The sequence below is a fragment of the Eubalaena glacialis genome, chromosome 10 (assembly GCF_028564815.1).
Source record: "Eubalaena glacialis isolate mEubGla1 chromosome 10, mEubGla1.1.hap2.+ XY, whole genome shotgun sequence".
Lineage (NCBI taxonomy): Eukaryota > Metazoa > Chordata > Mammalia > Artiodactyla > Balaenidae > Eubalaena > Eubalaena glacialis.
Window position 1 is genome coordinate 12031410 of NC_083725.1, and position 22260 is coordinate 12053669.

The 22260-nt window shown below is 40.0% G+C and overlaps 1 protein-coding gene across 1 annotated transcript in view; it reads right to left on the minus strand.

Annotated features, from left to right (window-relative positions):
* Positions 1-10708: 10708 nt before the first annotated feature.
* TBCEL (tubulin folding cofactor E like) overlaps positions 10709-22260 on the minus strand; it is a 70107-nt gene continuing 58555 nt past the window's right edge. Inside the window, exon 8 of the mRNA XM_061203304.1 lies at positions 10709-14612. Coding sequence (XP_061059287.1) covers positions 14294-14612 — 319 coding nt within the window. The 3' untranslated portion in view covers positions 10709-14293. The remainder of the gene's footprint in view (positions 14613-22260) is intronic.

The following is a 22260-nucleotide window of genomic DNA, read 5'->3' on the forward strand; positions in this document are numbered from 1 at the left end:
TTTATTCCTGCCCTTTTCCCTCTGATACACCGCAGGGCAGCGGGTTAGGCCAGGGGATAGGTAACAAGCGCGAGGCAGGATCTTTCACAAGGGAAAAACCAAGGGCTCTGGAAACCTCCACAGATACCCAGCGAGGGTCCTTGGAGGGAGTGGGGACAGATAGACCCCTCCTGATGAAAATTTGCAGTAAGTATTTAAAAGGTATCGTAAACAAGGTAAAAAGGTGTCCGGTTCGATGCAGAATGAGAAACATTGGCTAAGGCAGAAACCAAGTTTACTATCCAAAATATTTAAAGTGAGACTTGTTAAAAAAAGGAAATCATTTGAAGGTAGCAGGAGAAAACTCTCTGTAAATCAATGGGAATTTAAAAAGTGCTTCAAGTTCTCTCTGACCAGACATTTAAATGCCAACTCTATTAAAAGACATAATTCCAGTTTTGAGCAAATTGTCCTAAAATGGACAAGAGGTTTGGGAAACTAGGTTTTCAGTCTAAATTATTCAATATTTTTCCCATAATCCCGTGGTAATTCAGTAGGTTTTACGAATTCTCCACATGTGTTTACTTATAGATGTCAAATGACTATTTTCCTCCCAAAGGCACATATTTATGTAACAGAAAATCTGAGTTTTTGGGTGCCTGTTCAAAATACAATTAAACTCAAATCCAAGACTCACCTCAAAGAGCATCTCCTTGCCCAGCCTTTGTTAAGGTTTCGGTCCAGTAGTCAACCTAAATGTCGTGAAGCAAAATAGTTGGTTCTATTTTAAAAACTGCTAGTGTCATAGTAATTTCTTTGGTCTTCTTTCTTCATGCGCTCGTGGATATTTGTATCTCAGCCTTTTGACCCATATTAAATGTTTCATCCTTTTTTGGGCAGGACTGCTCCTGGGATAAATGCCACCTGGGCTAACCAGATACACAAGATGGCGGCATAAGTGGATCAGAATGACTGAGAATCTGGGTGCAAGCAAGTGCCAGGTGCTTGAGGACAGACTGAGCTGGCTTATCGCTGGTTGGGCTGGGGAGCCAGTTAGTGAGTGTGTATTCCGGGTGTACACTCAGTGGTCACAGAGGGAAAAATGACAAAAATCTCTTTTTATGCCATATCGGCAGGAGGGTTTATTCTGTTTGAAGGGGTGAAGTGAGCCAAGATTTGACAAGATTTAGACCAAAGGTGGTGTGGGCGTGGCTTGGAGCTAGTAACCCAAGACAATTTGTGTTTTACAAAGATGGCATAGATGGATGCTGCTTTTTAGGCAGGAGGAAAGGCAGTTCAAACGAAACACAAAACAAAAAAATATTCCTAAAAATGAGTAGAATAAGCCTTATACGCTGATTGTTTTTGTTTTGTTCTGTTTTCTTAAGTTTCTTACACCCTCTGTGAAAGAAATAGTCAGATCTGAGCTCGTTTGAAATGATGCAGTGAGAAGTGTGGACGGCCATGAGCCTCCAGCTGTGAGCTCCTTCAGGCTCAGCCTCACTGCTGGAGCCAAGGGCAACCCCATCTGTGACTGGGCGAGGTGGTGGGACAATTGCCTCAGCACTTTCCACCCAATGCAGGACTCCCCTAATGGGCAATTTTTGCTCTGGAGAACCTAGTTGAGGTGACAAAGGCTATGTCAAGGGCTCAACTGAAGCAGCTCTACTATGCCAAAATCAGGGTCTAATTGGGAAAACCTTGGACTTGTGTATATAATTTTATGCATTGGGATTTTATATATGTATGTGTGTGTGTGTGTATATATATATGTATATATATAAATATATATAGTGTATATACATTGGGGTTGAAATGCCCAAATTACTGTGGCAGATGGCAGAAGAAGGGATTAAAATTCTCAGAGACATGGACACGCATGTATATTACGTGACTCCAGAAGACCCAACAGATGATCATGTTCCACGGAAAGGCCCAGAGGACAGACACATCATCCACCAAAGGCAGCAGGAATATGCTGGTGAGAGAAGCACCAGCATCACAAACAAGCTCAGTGGGGCTCCCCTCTGCAGGTCAGGGCTGATGGCAGGAGTGGTGCTCACAGAACTTGACTGTCCGATCGCAATGGGGATGATGGGCACCTGAAACAACAGAGACCAGGTAGCAGCACTCTACTGCCTGAAGCCAAGGGGGTTGAATCTTCATAATAACCAAGCAGTTCAGATTCATAACCAAGAGGCCCTGATCCATAGAGAGTTATGGAGATGATTAATAGAGCATGGCATCCAAGGGGCAAAGTAGATGGGCAGCCAACAACGGTATTGCTTACTATAGATAATAAAAAAGAGCAAGAATGGTTGAGCAAGAGGCCAAAGACAGTTGCCCCAATGAAAGGTCTTGATCCCTTGCTCAGTTTGTGGATCTGAGTCAGTTTTTCAAATCTGGAACCCATAGACTGAAAAGGTAACCAGGTCACCAAAGGGAAGAATCCTGCAACATCATGACAAGTGTGTACAGTAGTGATTCTCTCAGTCCTTCTCCCAAAAGACCTATGGTCATTTACTTGATTGACTGTAGACTGGGGGAAGGGAGTGCCTAGATATCTTGTGGACTGTTGGACAAGGGGTTTGAGTTAACATTGATACCCAAAGACCCTGTTAGAGTGAAAACAGAGAGGCCAAGGAAACAAAAGGAGACCTGGCCAAGTCCCAGCAGGCCCACAGGGGCTGCAGACCTACCTGGATGTCAGTTCCCAAGTCCCTATATATAATTGGGTTTAATATACTTGACACATTGGGTCCTTGGTCTGTGTGGTAGAAGCTACCACAGCAAGGAAGGAAATTGATCTTTCTACTCCAGCCAAGGTAGTAAATACAAAAGAGTCTTGCATCCTGGGGTTGGGGGAAGATGGTGAAGATTAGTGTCACTCTTAGAGAGCAGGGGTGGTGGGATCTATCATATCTCCATTTAATTGGGCAAGATGGATCCCGAAGAATAACTGTGGGCTACTGCAAGCTCAACCAAGTAGTAGCTCCAGTTTTCATCTGCTGTACTAACGTATCTTTGCTGGAGATACTACGTTAGTACAGATGGCTTCAGATACGTGGCTTCAGATACATGGCATGTGGCCATGTTAATTGGGCAAATGCATTTTTTTCCCCTATCTGATTCAGGCATGAGGATCAGAAAAATAGTTCATGTTCAAATGGAACAGACAGCAATATACATTTATAGTTTTGCTGAGATTGGATGGAATGTCTCCTGTAGAACATCACCTTGACTCACAACGTTGACAACGTTGATTGGCACAATGAGGAAGAAGTGGCCAGAGGCCTGGGTGACACACATGTGCTCCAGAAGGTGGGAGTTACATTCTTCAGAGATTCAAGGCTAGTACTTCAGTAACACTTTTAGGAATCCAGTGGTTAGAGACATGCTGGGATCTCCCCTCCAAAGCAAAAAACAAATGGCTGCATCTTGCAACCTCTCTACAAAGAAATTCTTCCCTCTTCGTAGCTTTCTTTGGGTTCTAAAGGCCACATATTCCGTACCTACAAAAACTGCTCCAGCCCACATACCAGGTGACACAGAATTCAGCCAGCTCTGACTTGGGTTGAGAGCATGAAAGAGCTTTGTAGCAGCTCCAGACTGTAATGCAAGCAACCCTGCCACTTGGGTCATATGTTCAGTAGGTGCTTTGTTGTCGGAGATGTTAGGGGCAGAAAAAGATGAAATATGCTGTTTATTGCAAACCCCAGTGGGAAAACCATAACTCAGGTCCCTGGAGTTCTGGAGCAAAGTCATGACATCCACAGCAAAAAATAACACACCTCCTGAAAATCAGCTCCTGGCATGAGAATGAACCCTGTGATGGAATATTTGACCAAGATACAAGTGACCACGTGCCCAGAAATTCCCCTCATGAGCTGGGCCCTGTTGGACCCACCAAGACATAAATTTAGGGGGTCCCAGCAGCAATCTACCCTAAGATGGAAATGGCATATCTGCATATCTTGGACTGGCAATGAGCAAGATCCCGGACTAGGTAGCCCAGAATCCATGTTACCTTTCAGAGTTATACTGGTTACCCCCCCACGACCCAGATAACACATATGGCCTTATGTGAAGTGCGAGGTGGGCGGTGCATATGACAAGCTGAAGGAGGATGAAAAAGCCTAAGCTTGGAGTGTGGATGGATTGGCTTGGTGTGTGTCTGCAAGCCCAAAGCATATGGTGGCTACACCACAGCTTCATGCAAGGGTGGCCTTGAAAGACAATAATAGAGGAATATTTTCCCAATGGGTGGACTTGGGGGCATTATATCTTGCCCCCAAGTACTCTGTGTCAAAGTGGTCTGACGTTAGAACATGTACAAATTCGTAGGCAGTGGTGAATCACATATCCAGTTGGACAAGGGCCTGGAAATAAAAAAGTGGCAAGGAGGCCTGGAGTAGAGACATGTGGATAGACGGATGGGAATGGACATGAAGTGTCAAGATCTTTGTGTCCTATGTTAACAACCAAAAGAAAGCATCCACTACAGAAGAGGGACTAAACAACTAAGTAGACAAAATGACTCGGGCAGCTGACGTGAAGCAGCCTTTGTCAGTGTTGGTATGATGGGCACGTATATGAAGTGGCCACAGCAGCAAGGATGGCGGTTATGCAGGAGCCCAATAGCATGAACTCCTATTTAGCAAGGCTGAGTTAGCTACCCTGGCCTCTGAATGTTCACCCTGCCAATAAGAGACAAAAGCTAAGCCCTCAGTCTGTCACTGTTCCTCTGGGAGACCAACTGGCCACTTGGTGGCAAAATGACTACACTGGACCACTTTCATCCTGGAAGGGCTAATGGTTCCTTTTCCCAGGAATAGACCTGGACTCTGGATATGTGTATGCTTTTCCTGCCCACAGGGCCTTAGCCAGCACCGCTAGTGAGAGGCTTGCAGAATGCCTGATCCACAGGCATAGAATTCCATGCTAAATAGCATCCAACTAGGGAAGCCACTTTACGAAAAAGGGGATGTGAGTGTGGGCCCAAGATTACAGTAGGAGCCCCTGGTTGGAGCAGTTTCCCCAGTAGGAGGAATGCATGGGTCCAGGCACCAAAGTGTGGAAGCAGGAGTAGCCCCACCTGCAAGTACTCCCAATGATTATTGAGGGACTTTGGCTTCCCAACCCCTCATCTCTAGGTTGTGCAGTTTGACATCCTGGTTCCCAAGAAGGCATGCTCTCACCAGGGGACACAGAAAGAGTCCCACGGACCTACAAGCTATGGCTGTGATGCTGCCTGGGTACTTTGGGTTCCTTGTTGCAGAGACTAGCAGGAAAGATGAGCCACCATCCTATTAGGAATCCCCGACCTGAGAAGCAGGAGGAGGTGGAGCTGCTGTTGCATGACAGGTTCAAGGGGTAAGATGTGTGGAACTCAGGCGACCCATTATGGTGGCTCTTGCTGCTACTCCCTTGCCCAATTGTGACTGTGATGGACAAGCATAGCAACCCAAGTCTGAGCAGCATATAGTTACCAGGGATTCAGATTCCTCAGGAATCAGGGTTTGGGATAAACCACTAGGTAAACCACTGAGACCAGCAGAGGTGATAGAATGGATAATGGAAGAGGGAGACGGTGGGTACCAGTCGTGACTCTGAAACCATCTGCAGTGTCACGGGCTGTAGTTTGTTCCCCTAACCTCCCTTTTCTGAGGTTCCCCTCAGGAAGAGAAGCCTGCCAGAGCCCTGGAGGAGATGGCCCTGATCATGGATGGAGAATTGCATCTACACACGGCACGGGGTGGACTGCGGTACATACAGACGTGCACCACTCAGATCCACCTTCAAGAAAAGAATGCTTTCCAGCCACAAGGAGTATGGTTAGCTGACAGCTCCCAACTGTTGGCTCCTTTGGTGTCTGCATCAGTGTTCAAGCTGAGGTCATGTTCCTGTGTTCCTCCATCAATGACTTGAGAAAAGCTTTGGTAAAAGGACCTAAGTGGGACACCTCTAATAGGAAATCTTTGCTCCAGAGCATCTTATTGGGCTTGCAGACTTTGTCAGGGCTACTGCATGGTGTGATGCCCCCTCCTGCCCCATCTTTCTTCTTCCCCTTTTCTTTCACAGGTGTTATTCCCCAATAAACCTTTTGCACTCCTAACGCCACCTTAGCATCTTCTTCCTAGCCATCTGAATCTGCAACATTGGTGTCTTGGATAAATATACAAGCCCTCCACAACTGATCATTTTGCTTCATTGTATAATCTGCCATGGAGATTCCAGATATTTTTGTAGTGCAGTTGTTTCTACCACTTATCCACTGATTGAATAATGTTCAACCTCCTAGATCTAGCTGGATAAGGTGATTACATCGAAGGTTATGCTTACGTTCTCCCTGAAAATGGTAGTTAGCCATAGCAGAATCCTTGAAATGGATGAGGTGATATAGACAATGCAATTATGCTCGTGAAGACTTCTCCTGAACAGTAAAGATGTTCACAATGAAAGGGTCTGAAGAGCACCACATCTGGAAGTTTGCTTCTCTTATTGCCTTGGAATCTTCATTCTTGGACACCTGGGTTAACTTTCATGGGTTCTCCTGAAGTCTGTTTTTCATTCTTAAGAGAAAAACGTTTAAAAACCTGATGTCATATTTCTAAAATTTTCATATTTACTAGTATCATGGTAATAATCATTTAACGGCAAGCTGCAAGCATTAGGAGTTTAAATTGTAGCACAAATGCTCTAGAACATGTCTTTTTAAAGAATTAATATTATTTGCCTCTAAGTAATTTTCTTTTTGTGCTGATCTTACTCAGTCTAGACACTGGACTCTTAATTATGAGAAAAATGGCATTGGCTCTTTGAAAATCACATTGAGTAACATTAATGTTTATTAACTAGCAAGATTTTCTAGATCTAAGATCTTAATAATAAACAATGCTTAGCTCTGAAATTTAAACAAGGACTCACAGATATTTTCTGGAAGTAACTCTAGTATCTATCTCTAGGCAAGGAGTTTATAATAGCTAATTCTAAGTAGACCAACATAACCAAAAACACCTCACAATTGGTCTTATTCTAACATCCTTGTTAGCACATTAGCAATAAAGTTGAAAAGGGGCAGCGGGAGTGGAGAGACACTCTATATTCCCTATTCACCAAGTAGCACCAAGTAGTTGAAGAATTTCACTGGTCGGCAAGGAGCAGCTCTGATTAAAGCTTACTGCAGACAATAAACAGAGGGTTTTAGTGCTATTTGTCTATCACTTTTCAAGGGCACTCAGCTAAAACAAATGCTCATACATTGTTAAGGATAAATAATACATATACCTTCTCCTGCAGAGGTGAAATCTCACTCACCAATGATTAAAAATTGCAGATTCCAAGGAAAGAGAGCTCATAAGACAGACGATATGCATGGCTCATGCAAATCTATTATGTGTTGAATTCAAGTGCCTAGATTTGCATGCCTAATTGGGAAGAATGCCATCTTGGTTGCACTAACCAGGAATCACGTATCAAGCCCAAGATCAGTAAAGTCTTTGACTTTGCGGGGATGTGACAAGTATTAAAATCAGAAAAAAAAAATGTTCTTTTATGTAATTCCAGTGGAGAACAATATGGCAATATCTACCAAAATTACAAACACTCTGACCTTTTGATCTAGCAGTCCCACTTCTGGGAATGTGTTCTACAGATTTATTTCAAACATGTAAAAGAACGTATGCTTTTTACTGCAGCAAATTGAAAAAAGTAAAAAAGAGAGAAAGAAAGAGGGAGGGAGATTGGGAGGGAGAACAACGAAAGACTCAAATGTCTATCAATAAGGTATTGGTCAAATAAATTATAAATCACATCTATAAATGGAATACTATATCTTATATTATAAACAAAGGGTAAGGTGATTTCGTATATGTTGCTATAGAGAGATTTCCAAGACACATTTTAAGTGAAAAAAAGCAAAGTGCATGATGGTATATAATATGCTAACCTTGCTGTATAAAAAGGGATCAATAAGTATATTCTCATTTGCTATTATTTGTGTTGACTCGGCAAAGACACACAAAAAGCTAATAAAAGATGGAGTACAGGGGTTAGAGTAGAATTTTCCAGTGTATACTTTGTTTATATTGTTTGATTTTTGAATCACGTGAATGTTTTCTATTTAAAATGAAATACAAATGGTTTTTAAAAGATGTCTTTTTGTAAACAAACTGAACTATAAACCAAACAAAATTTTAACACAACCAAAGCAATTTATAATGTCCTAGTTGTATTCTCTAACAGTGGAATAAGGCTTACATCTGCCCTCAAATGTATCAAGTAGTTCAGAAAACATTGTATTTTTTAATGTCTGCCTCCTCTTATTCCCATTCTTATTTATTTAACACCTTAATTGTATTACTTATAGTGACTAAGAAGCATTCAAGGATGAAGAGTCTGTGAAAGACTCAGTAAACTGAAATTGCATTGTAATTTTTTGGCAGACCTAGATCTCACAGACCATAATAGATAAACTGCCTCCTCTATTTTGTGAGCAATATTTATATTCCTCACAAGGCTCTGCCTTGAATTTTAAAGAGGAACAAAGTGACAGCCTCAACCTTTCCCATAACAAAACCTGTGATACGGGCTCCATTAGATTATCTACTTTTTCTCCCCCCTATAAACACCAAGTTCACTTGAACACGGATGCCTCCTTAATAAAAGTCTGAGTCAAAACTGAGTGACCTGTCTCACCTTTAGTTGTTCACGGAAAACAAAGTGTTAAGGCTCTAGAATGTCCTCAGGTTGAAGACCAAGTGACCGGTGTTCAGCATCATATTGCAGGTTCACTTCTTCTTGTCAACAGCACCCATGACAAGTGTCCAATCTGGCTCCTCCCAGGAGAGTAGGGAGGACAATGGATATACACCAATCACAGTGTTACAATTCTGAAAATGGCATGAGGACAAGTTCCAATTTGGATTTAGAGCTATCAGCCGCATCAGTGATTTTGTTATAGAGCAAATCAATTTAGTAAGTGAATATGGACGAACATCTCACTTTAGTGTTTTAGTGAAACATAAAGACTAACAATAATGGTGTGACTGTGGAGGGCTATGGAGGAGAACCTTAGCAGCAGGTAGTATAGTACAGCTCTCAACTGCAGCCAAACTGCTTGGGTTTGAATCCTAGCTCTGCTGTCATTTATCAATGGTGTGACTTTTGGCAAGTTACTCAACCTATCTGTGCCTCACAAGTAAGAAGATGGGGATAATTAACAGTGCTGAACCACAGGGATGTTGTGAACATCAAAAGGGTTTAATATAGGTAGAGCATCTAGATTGGGCCCTGGCTGATAATAAACACTCATTGTTAATGTTTAGAAGAAACATGAGAATGAAAATTGTAAGCCTGGATCCCTGGCACTGATTCACACGACCAGCAACTCTGCTTTTGTCTCATCTCCATCTTGGATAATGAGTTTGTTACTCCCCTCTTGATATGTGTGCCTTAAAACAGAACGCAAATTGCTCAGGTGCCTAAACCACACTGAAGAAAAGCATAAGATGTTCACATGTTTTATACTCATATGTCTAGGCAAGTACATATATCTGAACATTTTAATAGATCAGTTTGTTAAGAAACTACACATTTTTAGTGTTATTCTCAAATTTTTGAAGGAAAAGGATTCAGAAATTCATTATATTTTAAGGAGATATAATATGGTATGCTATCCCTTTCATGTATTAACTCAATTCCTAAATCTTAGTTACATTAAAGACTTAAAAGTAGATGAAATGACTCATGTTAATATCTATCATGACCTACGTGTTTTAAAAGTTATCTGGTAAATTTGAATCCTGAAATCCTAAGTCTAAGTTGGAGAACACAGATAACTTCTTTTCCAGGGAAGAGCTGGAAAGACAAATGTGACTTCAAGGGTTAACCTCCTTGTTTTATATGCACTCTGGTGGAAGTTATAGCATTTTTCAGTCCAATGGGTATTGGGTGCCTTGACATATGTCTACCTTGCAAGAACTCAGAGACCCTCATAATAAATACTAAATAGAACTTAGCACAGAGGTTAAAACTATAATTTTTTGAAATTTGAAGAGGTAGAACTAATCTTACATTTAAACAGATCGCGATACTTAACTCACTTCTGAAGCACTGAGAAAGAATTTAATAGATTCTGTCTTCTAAATAGAGTAATAAAGTATATATAGTTCTTGGACCTTAGTTCTTGGTACAAGGTTAATTCATAACAGATTACCAAGAAATTACTGATAAGCAGATACGGTTCAAGTGCCCCAAACCCTAATTCTTATAGAAAATTATTTTTCAAAGGAAAGAAATGTCACATGAAAAAGTGTCGCAAATTTTTAATTCATCAAAATGAGATTCTTACTCAAAAACGGGGATGCCGAATAGCTCAAACGTGGGTTTTCATCCTTAAAAGAGCAAGTTAGAAGTATAAAACTTTGCTAACAAAAAGGCAATAACATTTCCTATGAACTTTTGTTTTGCCGGTTTAATTTCTAACTTTGGCAAAATGCCAACTAAATTTGTTAAGCTGGTCAAACTCTTTTACCAGCTTAGGCCAGTTCCCCAGAGGACTCAACCACAGCACTGATGTTGACTTTCTGCTGTATAAAAATAAACATGCACCTTGACCCCCACGACTCCAGGAAAAAATCAGAACACAAAGAGAAAGTGGACTTTTAGATTTTTAATTTTTTTAAAGATTATCTATATATCTATATATATATATTAATAAAAGTGCAAAGAATAGACCTTCATGTTTAAATTATATTCTAAAATAAAATATATATTTCCATGAACTGCAGGAGACAACTGGCAAGTAAAGAGCCTGAGAGAGTCCAGTCCCTCTCCATCACTACAATGGACATATATTTGAAGGAAGCACCTATGAAAAATAGTGTTCACAACACACCTGGTAACACAGAGAGCTTCTGGGTGTTCTTGAAAGCAGTTTGTTTGCATGTCAATCTAACATGAAATGAGGGGAAAATCAAATTCATAAACAGAAATGACATTGCTTAGAACAATCTATTATTCTGTACTCTTGTTTTATTTGCCCTGGAGCCTAGCACCTCCCATGGAGCAAGCCACCTTCACACACGCGCTCGTGAAACTATCACCTGCGTGCCTCAAATGGTGATAGTTCCTTGTGCAACAAGTCTTCCCTGTTCATAACACTGCTGATTTAGCAATTTAGCATCATAGCTGAAACATCTGGTTAGAACTGAATGTTCTTTTTTTTTTTTTTTAGGTAAACAAACTTTTAAAACATAGCATCATAACATTCGGCTCTGTTACACATAGCTCATGTTTTGGGCTTGTTTTCACCAAAAGGTCTTAAAGGAACAAGAGTTATATAATATCTGCTGCTTTCTTATGTATTTATGGCCATGGTGGCAATAGGTTGCAGAAACAATAGAAACTTTCAATAATAAAAAAAGATATATGACTCTGAACGTTTTTTTTTCTTTAAAGCAATCTGGGATATTTCAAAAATTCAAATTCAAAAACTGATTTCCACTGTGGTGTCAGCAGCTACATGCCCACATGAAAATGATGCCTCAGTTTTTACTTGGCTTTCTTTTATTACTCCTTTCCTTTTTCAGAACTGACAAAAATTTCTATTTTAGAAAAGATATGTTCTATACACTGTGCCTGTAGCAACATATCTGTAATACTGGCTATGACAGAATTTTGCCTCATGAATGTCAATAATATGCTCTCACTGAATCTGGATGAAGTTAACATTAAAATACAGATAAGCTACAATCAATTATGCATAACTTGTAGACTCAAAAGTCCATGGTCTCTCCTCTCCTTCTTTTTGACCTGTTATAAAAATAATTTTGGTTACAAGTGTCTACACAGCACCAATTTTATTTCAAAAGCAGCATCTTTACTCAGCCACCCAAATCAGTCTACACGTATACATGCTCAAATATCTTTTCTCATTTACTTCTGTTCTGTAACTCTAAAAGACCGGTAATTGCATTAGATCTTGTCTCAATCAAAAATCATTTAGCAATTATTAAAACAATCAATTACAATGCCCTAAAAATACCCACGGCCACTGAATTAAATGAGAAGTTCCCCGACATGCAACTGTGTAATCGGAGAATTATGCCTGCAGTTGTGGAGCACTGTGGTGTGTAATAGCAGAAGGAACAGGTCTCTAACAGTAAAAAAGCATTTCATAAAACTTTGTCATATATAAAATATCTTATTAATTGTCATCATTCCACTGATGATTAAAGCATAAGTGTTCGCTCTGCTTTCTGCTGTGGGACAGTCGGGGGTCATACAACCTCAAAAAATAAGGGGGCATCTGTTTCTCAGGCTGACAAAAGCTCAGTTACACTGTTTCTCTCTCAAACTCGTCTGCACTCACACACACGTACACAAAGCATCCACAGTTTTAATCTTCCTGACACTGTTGCCACACTTTTTTCCCACTTCCAAAAACCTGTCAGGAAAATGTGATTGCAAAATAATTATTCTTGTCTATACCCAGCCTGGATCTCCATTGCTCATTTTTATGATTTTATGATTTTGAAAGATAAAGCAGAAGGAGAACAGGCATCATTCATCTTCCTCAAACCCTTTGGTTTCCACTTTCAATGTTACAGTGAATGTAGATTTGACTCAGCAGGCCTGGGTCAAAGGCTTTACAGATACTGAACCTGAAGTGCATTAAGAGAATAAACATCTGCTATCATGGCATAGGACAATTTAAAAAGTAGCATCCGTGAAGAGTTTACAAGAGTCACCTAAAAATTTCATAAGAAATTAAAGAATCTGTAGGAGGGACGGAATCATGTAACAAAGGTCAAAAGGTCAAACGCAATCGGGTAACAATTACATTCTTTGAAAAATACTTCATGTGCACATTTTCTGCCCCAGGTGCACTAAGTCCTTCTTAAGTCTCCTATCTGTAAACATGGTGGATCCAGAAAGACATATATTAAAGAAAGAGATTACATTGATTAACAAAGGAATAGAAGAACAAACAAAAAGATTTCAGAGCAGGTAAGGGCTACCTTTAAAAGGAAAGTGCTTTAAATATGCTTCTGCAAAAAATATGACTTGGAGGCAAATCTGAAGTTTTGACGCTTATACTTTACTCAGAGGTTAGTCAGAGTTGTTCTTCTGTAGGGGCAACTAAACTGAAATGTAAAACAATTATGACATCACAAAATCCCAGGGAAAAACTAGGAATCAAAGCTCCCTTTGATTAAAAATTCCCACTTCGAATGCAAAGTGCAAGAGCAAAAGCTTCAAATGATGACAGGCAGGAAAGTCACAGTACTCGCTCTCCCGTACTCCCCCCCACTTGACTCCCTCATGCACACTACAGAGAGTTTATTAGCTAATTCTCAGCTCTCCTGGCATGTATATCCATTGCTCTGTTGGATTCTTCATAAAGTCAGGCCTCCATTCCCAGTAGTTTAAAGTAATGAAAAAGATAGATAGATACGAAGAAATACATTCAAAAAGCAAAAAGCGAAGAACTCTGGAATGTGACGTAGCTCATGTCAGTAATGGTTGATATACTGTGGGAGGAACATTAAAATTGAGATAGTTACATACAGAGTGATCTGGCTGCTGTGCCTGTGCTTCCTGGAATTCTAACACTCCATCTACTCTTCTTCCAGACCCTAACAGAGCTATAGGTTCTAACTGAGTACCTGAGATCAGAATCAGGTTGACAAATGCTTGACACACTTGAAATTATTTCAAAAGGGAGAAATGAAGAAAAAAGTTACCCAAGTTGAAAAATAAGGAGTTCATTATGGACAGAATAAAACTAAGGTAAACATGTATGGACACAAGTCAAAATGAAAAACTGAACCCAAGAAGGAAAGGAGAGAGAGGGAGGGGAAAAAGGAGGAATTGGGAGAGAGATGTACTGGCCCTTCCTGGAAAGATTCCTTGTTTCCTGATTCAAGTGCAAGATACTCTTCTGAGGGGACAATGCTGTTCACGCCATCATCACAAGTACACCTAAGTGGTCATGAGGACCAAGCGGTAGACAGATCCCAGTGAACACAGTAAGAAGTCAGTGGCTGCCTAGTCCCCTCTCATGAGGGAGGGCACAGAAACTGGAGATGTGGCCAATTCTGGTGGCGGAGTAGAAGGAATCTGTGGTAGAAAATACCAAAAACAGCCCCCTACCCATTCTAGGGGGAAATATACAAAACCCCCCTGAAACCTAAACAAAAGAAAAGAAAACAAAACAAAACAGAGCAACCTTCTCCCTCCTGAAGGAAACCTCATGGGAACAAATGCCCTGCGAGTCCTAATGTGTGTGTTCTCACAAGGCTGGCGGAGGTTATTTTGTTTTGGATTCCACAAAAATTTTGTCTCCATCCCTAATGCCAAAAGAATGCAAGGCTCGAGAGCTGTACTTCATTTCCTCTGGGCCAAAGGGCGCTTCATGGTCAAAATAGTAGAGAAGCATGTTGCTAGTGGGTAATTGCACTAGAGTTTTTAATTGTTTCTTTAGTTCTGCAACTGTTTGGTCCAGACGAATGGTCATTTCTTCCACCTGGTCGTTAAAGTGGACTTCTACTTTCGCACTGCTCTGGGGTCTCAGGTCCACTTCCGCCAAAGGCTCCAACTTCCCATATTTTGTGACTAGTTCATGATACCTAGGAGGATAAAAAAACAAAACAAAACAAAACAGTGACAACTTAAGCCACTAGCGCATGAACTATTGACTTCTTCAGAACTACAGGTAAACTACACTGTTATTCTCAACATCTTTCTAATATCCTAGTCTAATATTATATCTACTTACCTGCCTACCTACCTATCGGGTGACTATTGTGGAATCTGTGATCCGAAATCGTTGCCCTTTTGAGGCCACAGGAAGACCCCATTCTTGAGGATCGGGGAAGAGTGTCTCCTAAAGATGGCCAACATGCCTGTTGCTAATCTTTATATAAGAATCAGCTTAGAAAGGAAAGGAGAACCTAGAAAAAAAGTAGACACTACAAAGATTACAGAGAGAAGTCGAATCACTCTGTAGAGCCTGCTTGCTTGGGCATCATCATCAAGGCAGGCAGATATCGAAGCACGTGTTCCTTGGTAACAGAGGGAAGACGGATGTAGGCCAGCAGTTTCTGACCCCTGGAGAAGGCAGAAGTTACAAACAAAAACATCTAGCTGTATATTAGCTGCTAACTCAGCTTTTTCAGTGATGCTTTGTTGAATGTTCCAGCCTAGCCTAGTTGACTGTAACACAAGGAGTTTGTGGAAAAGTCAAGAATACGTTCTTGTAAAAAAGTGGTAAATGAGGGACACAAGTTCCTTGATCAAGGCAGGAATAAACAGCCAAAGACACCAAGAGGAAAGTGAATTATCGAGGTGAGACTAGGGCCCAGGAGGACAAGTTTCCATGTGGAAAATCTTGTCTCCGCTGCCAGCCTTGGAGGATCTAGGTTTGATTTCATTGAGAAAGCTGAGCAGTTTCCTATAAACCAGAGAGGGGGAAAATGCTGAAAAGATCTAATATTAGCTTTATGATAACCAAGATATACTGAGGTTAATTCGGGATCAGAATACAATGGTCATAAGATTACCCCTGCCACGTTCTCCACCCTGCTTTTGGCTTTGACTCAGTTAAATCAGTGTTATAATAAGGTTGGTAGGAACACGGAAGCTGTAGTAAGACATCTGTGGTCAGGGATGGAAGTAATCATGTCCATGAAGGGGAGCACCAGGTATGGTAAAATAGCACTGGCCTTGGAGTCAGAAGACCCGACTTCAGAGTCTTGACGCCATCTCATAATTAGCTGTGTGACTTACCAACTCAATCCTTTTGGATCTCAGATTCCTCACTAGTAAAACTGGGATAATAAGTCTGCCCTTCCTACCTTATAAGACAGTCATAAGAATCATATAAAATAACAGATGAGTAAGCACTTTGTAAGTTCTAAGTTCATATGCAAATAAAAAGTATTAACATTACATTCCTGCTGTCTGGGACTTACATTATTAAAACACACACACCACTAAGAAAATATATGATTGAAATCTACTTAGGTAGGACTTCTTGGAAAAGGTGATGGTACGATGAAACAGATTATAGAATCGTCTTCTCTCAGGACTTGAGCCCCAAATGGTATTCTTTTTTTTTTTTTAATTTTATTTATTTATTTATTTATGGCTGTGTTGGATCTTCGTTTCTGTGCGAGGGCTTTCTCCAGTTGTGGCAAGCGGGGGCCACTCTTCATCGCGGTGCGTGGGCCTCTCACTATCGTGGCCTCTCTTGTTGCGGAGCACAGGCTCCAGACGCGCAGGCTCAGTAATTGTGGCTCACCGGCCCAGTTGCTCCGCGGCATGTGGGATCTTCCCGGACCAGGGCTCGAACCCGTGTCCCCTGCATTGGCAGGTAGTTTCTCAACCACTGTGCCACCAGGGAAGCCCCATCCAAATGGTATTCTTTTAAAAGGGTAAAACATTACCAGCAGCAACTAATACAGGAAAAGAGGAAACTGCCTTATTGCCATAACCTTTTAAAAGGAACCAAAAGCTCTGTACCATGTGGTTCTGTTAAGCAAGGGTCCTAACTCAACCCCCAGAAGCCATTATGGAGAAAGAAGGTAAGGAAACAAAATCCTGAGCATACTGACCAATACTTCCTAATTTAGAGCAAACTGGGCTGGGGGGTAAGGAGTCAACTGGGAGGAAGACCGAGGAAACACCTTAGGGACCAGAAGTCTCTACATCCCACTGCCAGGATGTCAGGATCTTAGCAATGGCAAACAAAACAAAACAAAACAGTCCACACAAACAAAATACAAAACTACCAGGACTTGAAATTTTCCAAGGCTCCAAACTGAAAAAGTGAAATGATTCAAAGTCCAAAGGTACCTTTCCTTCACCCAATCTCCTAGCATATGCCTTTAAGTAAGTGAAAGTAGGTTATGATAATTTAATAAAATCTTGGAAAAGACAGCAGAACCTAGGGGTCAAATAAGTTGAACCCAATTCTACGGATATTTTCCCTTCAGACTACAGAAAAGTAGATAGAATTGTAATACCCCAGGCTCTCAAGCTCTGCCCAGGAGGGACAAAAGGAACAATGGCAAAGGGGTCAAGGAGTTTACTTATACTATGTTTCAGTAAAGAGATGGTGTAGATACAGGTATCCACTTTTATACATAAGCAAGAATATAAGACACAAAATGGCAACTAAGCACATACCACTGCAAAAGGAATAAAAGAGAGAAACACATTAAGTAAAAGGCAGAGGCAGAACTCAATCTGAAAGAAAACATAACTGAATGAAAAGAAAATGCCCCACAAATACTCTAAGGTCTAGAAATTAATAAGTGCATAAATATAATAAAACAGGAGCTCAAAGATAAATGATAAACAGCAGAATGAGATGAAAAGGGAGATTTCAGCACCAGTGAAAGAACCAGGAGCAAAATAACACATTACCTACCAAATAAGTAAATTAGGAAGTATGACCCAGGAATATTATACCTCACCAAGTTTTTTTCAGAAATAAATTTAACAAGCAAATATTCTGAAACAAGAACTTAGGGAACAGGGCACCCATGAGTCCTTCTGAAAAAGAAAAACACTACTCAACAATGAGATTAAAGAACTAGTGTTAAGCCCTGAATCTATTTAAATATAAAACTAAAACTTAAAATAATAACTGTATAATCCTAGACTTATTTATACTTGACACTATAGTCAACTGAATTTATCTCAAGCACAAACATATTTGTACACAAAATTATGGTCCCTGTGCAGAAACTAGTCTGCAACTGGTCAAGTCTAGCTACAAATTAAATGACCTATAAATTAGGACACTCTAAAAGGTCTTATAGTTTTCTCAAAATCAACATGTCCAGAAATAATTCATTGTTACTCCCCAACCATCTTCTCTTCTAGTCTTCCTTATCTCAGCAAATGGCACCAGAAACTGTCTGATCAGCCTAGCCAGAAACTGAATAGTCATCCTGATTCCTTCCTATCTCTCCTCTCCACTTCTCCCACTCAATCAATTGCCGTGTCATACTAATTCTATTCCTAAATATTTCATGAATCTATCTTCATCTCTCTTGCCCACTTGTCTTGTAAATTCAAGCCACTATCATTAATAACCTGGATTGCTACAGCTTTCTTTGGATGCATAAGCTGGGTAATTTTCCTCAGTATTTGTTTCAGCCTCCTCCTAGAATGCCTTTCTGTGCTGCAAAGCTGAAAACTACATTTACCACACTCCTTTGCAGGTAAGATTTAACTTCCATCAATCTCATTCAACAGCCCTGGGGAGAGACATAGTGGATTTAGCAGACATGGAGTGGGAACAGCTTGGGTAGAGGCTTCCTAATAACCAGATTGTGGTTCAAGCAGTGTGTTCCTGGAGTCAACACCCTTGGCAGCAGCTTGCTGAGCTCCAGAGCACAGCTAAGGGGGTGTGATCCAGCACCAGGGACAGCAGCTTCCGGAGTCTCCCCTTACCTGATGCTAGCAGAGGTAGCAGTGCCCTTGGTGGGCTAGTTCTGCGGTACTGCTCTAGGGATAATCCTAGGGAGGCAGCCCTTCCAAAGATTTTGTAAGCACCTTATTCCCTGTATGAAATCCCTTTCTTCTTAAAATAGCTAGTTTGTGGCTTCTGTTATCTATAACTGAATTTCAAATGATCCTCTTTCAAATGGTTTCCCAAGACTTCAGGGTGGTCTCCAACTGACCCTTGTCTATATCACAGCCAAGGTCATTGTCATAAAACACAAATTTGACCACAACACTCTTCTACTTAAAATCACACAAGACCCATCAGAATAAAGCCCTAACTCTTTCACATAATTGTGGTAGGCAAAATTTTGGCCCCCCCCCTAAGCAGAGAACCCAGTTAAGCCATCCTGTGCCCACACTTCTGACACATAAAAACTATAACATAATAAGTATATATCGTTTTAAGCCACTAAGTTTATGGCAATTAGTTACAGCAGCAATAGAAAACTAATACATTGATTATAAAAGGCCCTTCATGATTTCGTTCCTACGTAACTTTCCAAATTTATTTTGTGCCATTGACATTACCACTCCCTGTACCTGCTTTCCACTTATTTAATCTTAAAAGCAATGTTTACTTATTAATTTTCAGGTAAATCCAGCAGGGTTTTACATATGGATAAAAGTTTGGATATGGACTAGGGTAACAAATATTCACTCTTTATGCTGTAAAAATGAAGAAAAAGCATTAGAGTTGTGACTCACTATAACTCACTATATACACTGAATATGTTCCCCTAAAAGTTACATAAGTAAAGATCATGATTTTAAGATAATATGTTTACTCCTAAGTATCTTATTTTGGATTATCTTTAAGCAGGGCAAATCAGTAGATACAAGAAATCATGATTTTACAAAATGCCCAGTAAATTTTAGAAACCAATTTCTACCTAGTCTTCCAGCTTAGATATTTTATTCATTATTCAAAAGTTCATCTAAACTATGTCTGAACTATATCTGTATATTCTGTATTATCTGAGCTTTGCTTAGCATCAGCCCCAAAGCTATAGTCTTAAGAGGTAAAGGGCTTTTTTCTTCCCAAAGCTATAGTCGTAAGTGGTAAATGATTTCTGATGACTAAGTAGTCTTCAAAATTAATGATCTCAGTTTATATTCTACCAGTCAGTACTTCTATCTGATTATTAAAAAATATTTAATATTTATAAGTCTCACTTCTGAAGTGGGCAAAATGCTATAAGTCTACCTTGGATGATATTATTGACAAGGATGTACTGCAATAAGCAAATGTTAAATTGTAATACATATTTGTCTGTGTTTGTGTTCAGAACTTCTGAATATCATTCCCCCATGATCTCCTAACAGAAAATGATCAATCACAACAAAAACAAAATTTACTACACACAGCATAAAGGCCAGCATGACCACATGGGCAACTGAGAATGATAAATGGGAACCAAATGCTAGCTGAAACCTTGTGAAGAACACTACCCACAGACAAACTGGCATTGTGCTTTTTTTTTCTTCCTATTAAATAAAAACACCCACGAGGAGAAAAGCTTCTTTCAACTTTAAGGGTTTTTTAATGGTGAGCAGTTAAAAATCAGGCTACTGGTAGGATGGGGCTGAAGGTGGCACTAACAAAGGGGGCACTGGGGAATGAACCCATGCTTAGTGGAGCTAGGGTAGGGCAGCTCCACTCCCAGTGCACATAAGTAAGCCTTCACACACTAGCCGTTCCTGGTCCATGGCACACCTGCCTGATGTGATAGACACACGAGCAGATTTTAGTAGCATGATGGTCAGGTGGGGAGAGGTATGCCCCTTTCTCTTATTGCCCATTTTCACTCTTGATTCCTAAGATAGCTGGGAGCATTTCTTCAATCACAATCAGTCACAGGTCTATGAAGCTAGAATAAAGACTTGGCACACTACTTGAAAAAGACTGAATGTTCCTACCATAAATCTTAGTCTGAGGGTGAACTTATGACAAAACCTAAAACCCAAAGATGGATAGAGACTAAAGGTTAACTCATTTTCAGCTCTAACTAGTCTAAAAACTATTCTAACTAAATAATATGAACATTAAATATTTTACATAATTTTTAGGAACCTGGAAGACTAAAGGAGGCCTAGAACCAAAGGCTTTGAGCTGGCAGAAAGCTCGCACATTTGGACCTCATAGCTCCAAATCCATAAAAGAAGCAGCTCACAATCTCAAGGCGCATCCTAGAGAAAAATGATGGGATTTACATTTTATGCAGGTACATATACCACAATGGGAATACCGGTATCCCAGTAGTGTGCTCACAGATGGCCTATAGTAGTCTTAAGCTAACAATTCTATTACTCTATTGATTCTCAAATGCAGACCCATATTGAATCAACTGGAGTCTTTATTCTAAATAAAGCTATTTTACTCCAAAATAAATCCCTAGTACATACATCTCTGTCTTTAAGGAAGGCAACAAGTAAAACATGAAAAATCTCTTATGGTTCCCTTGGTTGAAACAAATCATTAAGTATAACTAGAGGAAAAACATTCACAAAATTTACTTTGTTTCCCAAGGCATTACGAAGGATTCAAAATACATTTCAAATATCTGATTGTTGTTATTTAATCCCTCTTGTATGGTATGCTTTCTCTCTTCTTGGTATGGTATCATATCATGGCATATCAAAGAAATCTCCCTAGCATTCTACAGCTGGGATTTTACACTCTTACTGAAACAGTTTCCTCAAGGTCACCAACATCTTATTTATTAAAACACATAAACATCACATTTCAGAGGCAGAAAGGATCATAGAGATCATCTATTACATATTTTACAGATATAGTAATAGAGGGCCAGTTTGCTAGCCCAAAGTCTATTAGCTAGTGAATGCAAGGGTGGAAATTAGAACTGAGGTCTTGTTCTCAGACCATCATTCTTTCTCAGGTCTCATCATCTTAATGGTTTGCTGCAATAATGAATACTGTTCTAGAAATTCTCTTCTCCTTTCTACATTTCAAATGTCCCCTTTCAATCTCTCTTTACAGGTTCTCTTTTTACCATCTACACTTGGGTAGCGCTCAAAACTCACTCCGATTCTTTTCCCTTTTCTCTTCGTGATCTTCCATCACAGAGCTCATTCTCTCACTTAGCTTAAGCCATAGATGTTTCCCACTTGTCTTCCTCAAGCTTCTGTATTTCACCTACCTCCAGAATTATTTATTCTCATCTTTCATGCATAGCAATGTATCTGAAACTGAACTTAGTATTTTCCATATAGTTTTTCATCAAGGCTTGAGTCATAGAATTTTGTTTCAATTCACCATTTCTTAAATTCAAGTGCTGTCAAAATTGCCTAGTAAATGGATAAAGATACCTAGTCATATAATGGAATACCACACAGCAGTTAAAATAATTATTTTAATCTACATTCATCAATATGGTTAAAACCTTGATCAAAATGGCTCCATAAATTGACATTTTAATGTACTTCTGCTCCAAATACAGAGTAAAATGGATAAAATATGAAAGGGCTGAATTGCAAGAAGACATACCCAGGCTCAAAAATAATAGACATCTCCATGGACCAGAAACTGAACAGAAATACAAAGCATACAACTGAAACCACAGGACCACTGGACCCCAGGTCCAAAGCAGGCAGTAACAGTCAGGAGTTAAGTTCCTGTTAGGCAAAGGAGATTAAAAGTACTCCACGGGAGAGAGAGGAACTCAAGACAGGTTCACTGCCTGAAGGAGGGGTAGGGTTAGGGTGATGTGAATAAGAAAATAAGATTTCTTATTTTGCATG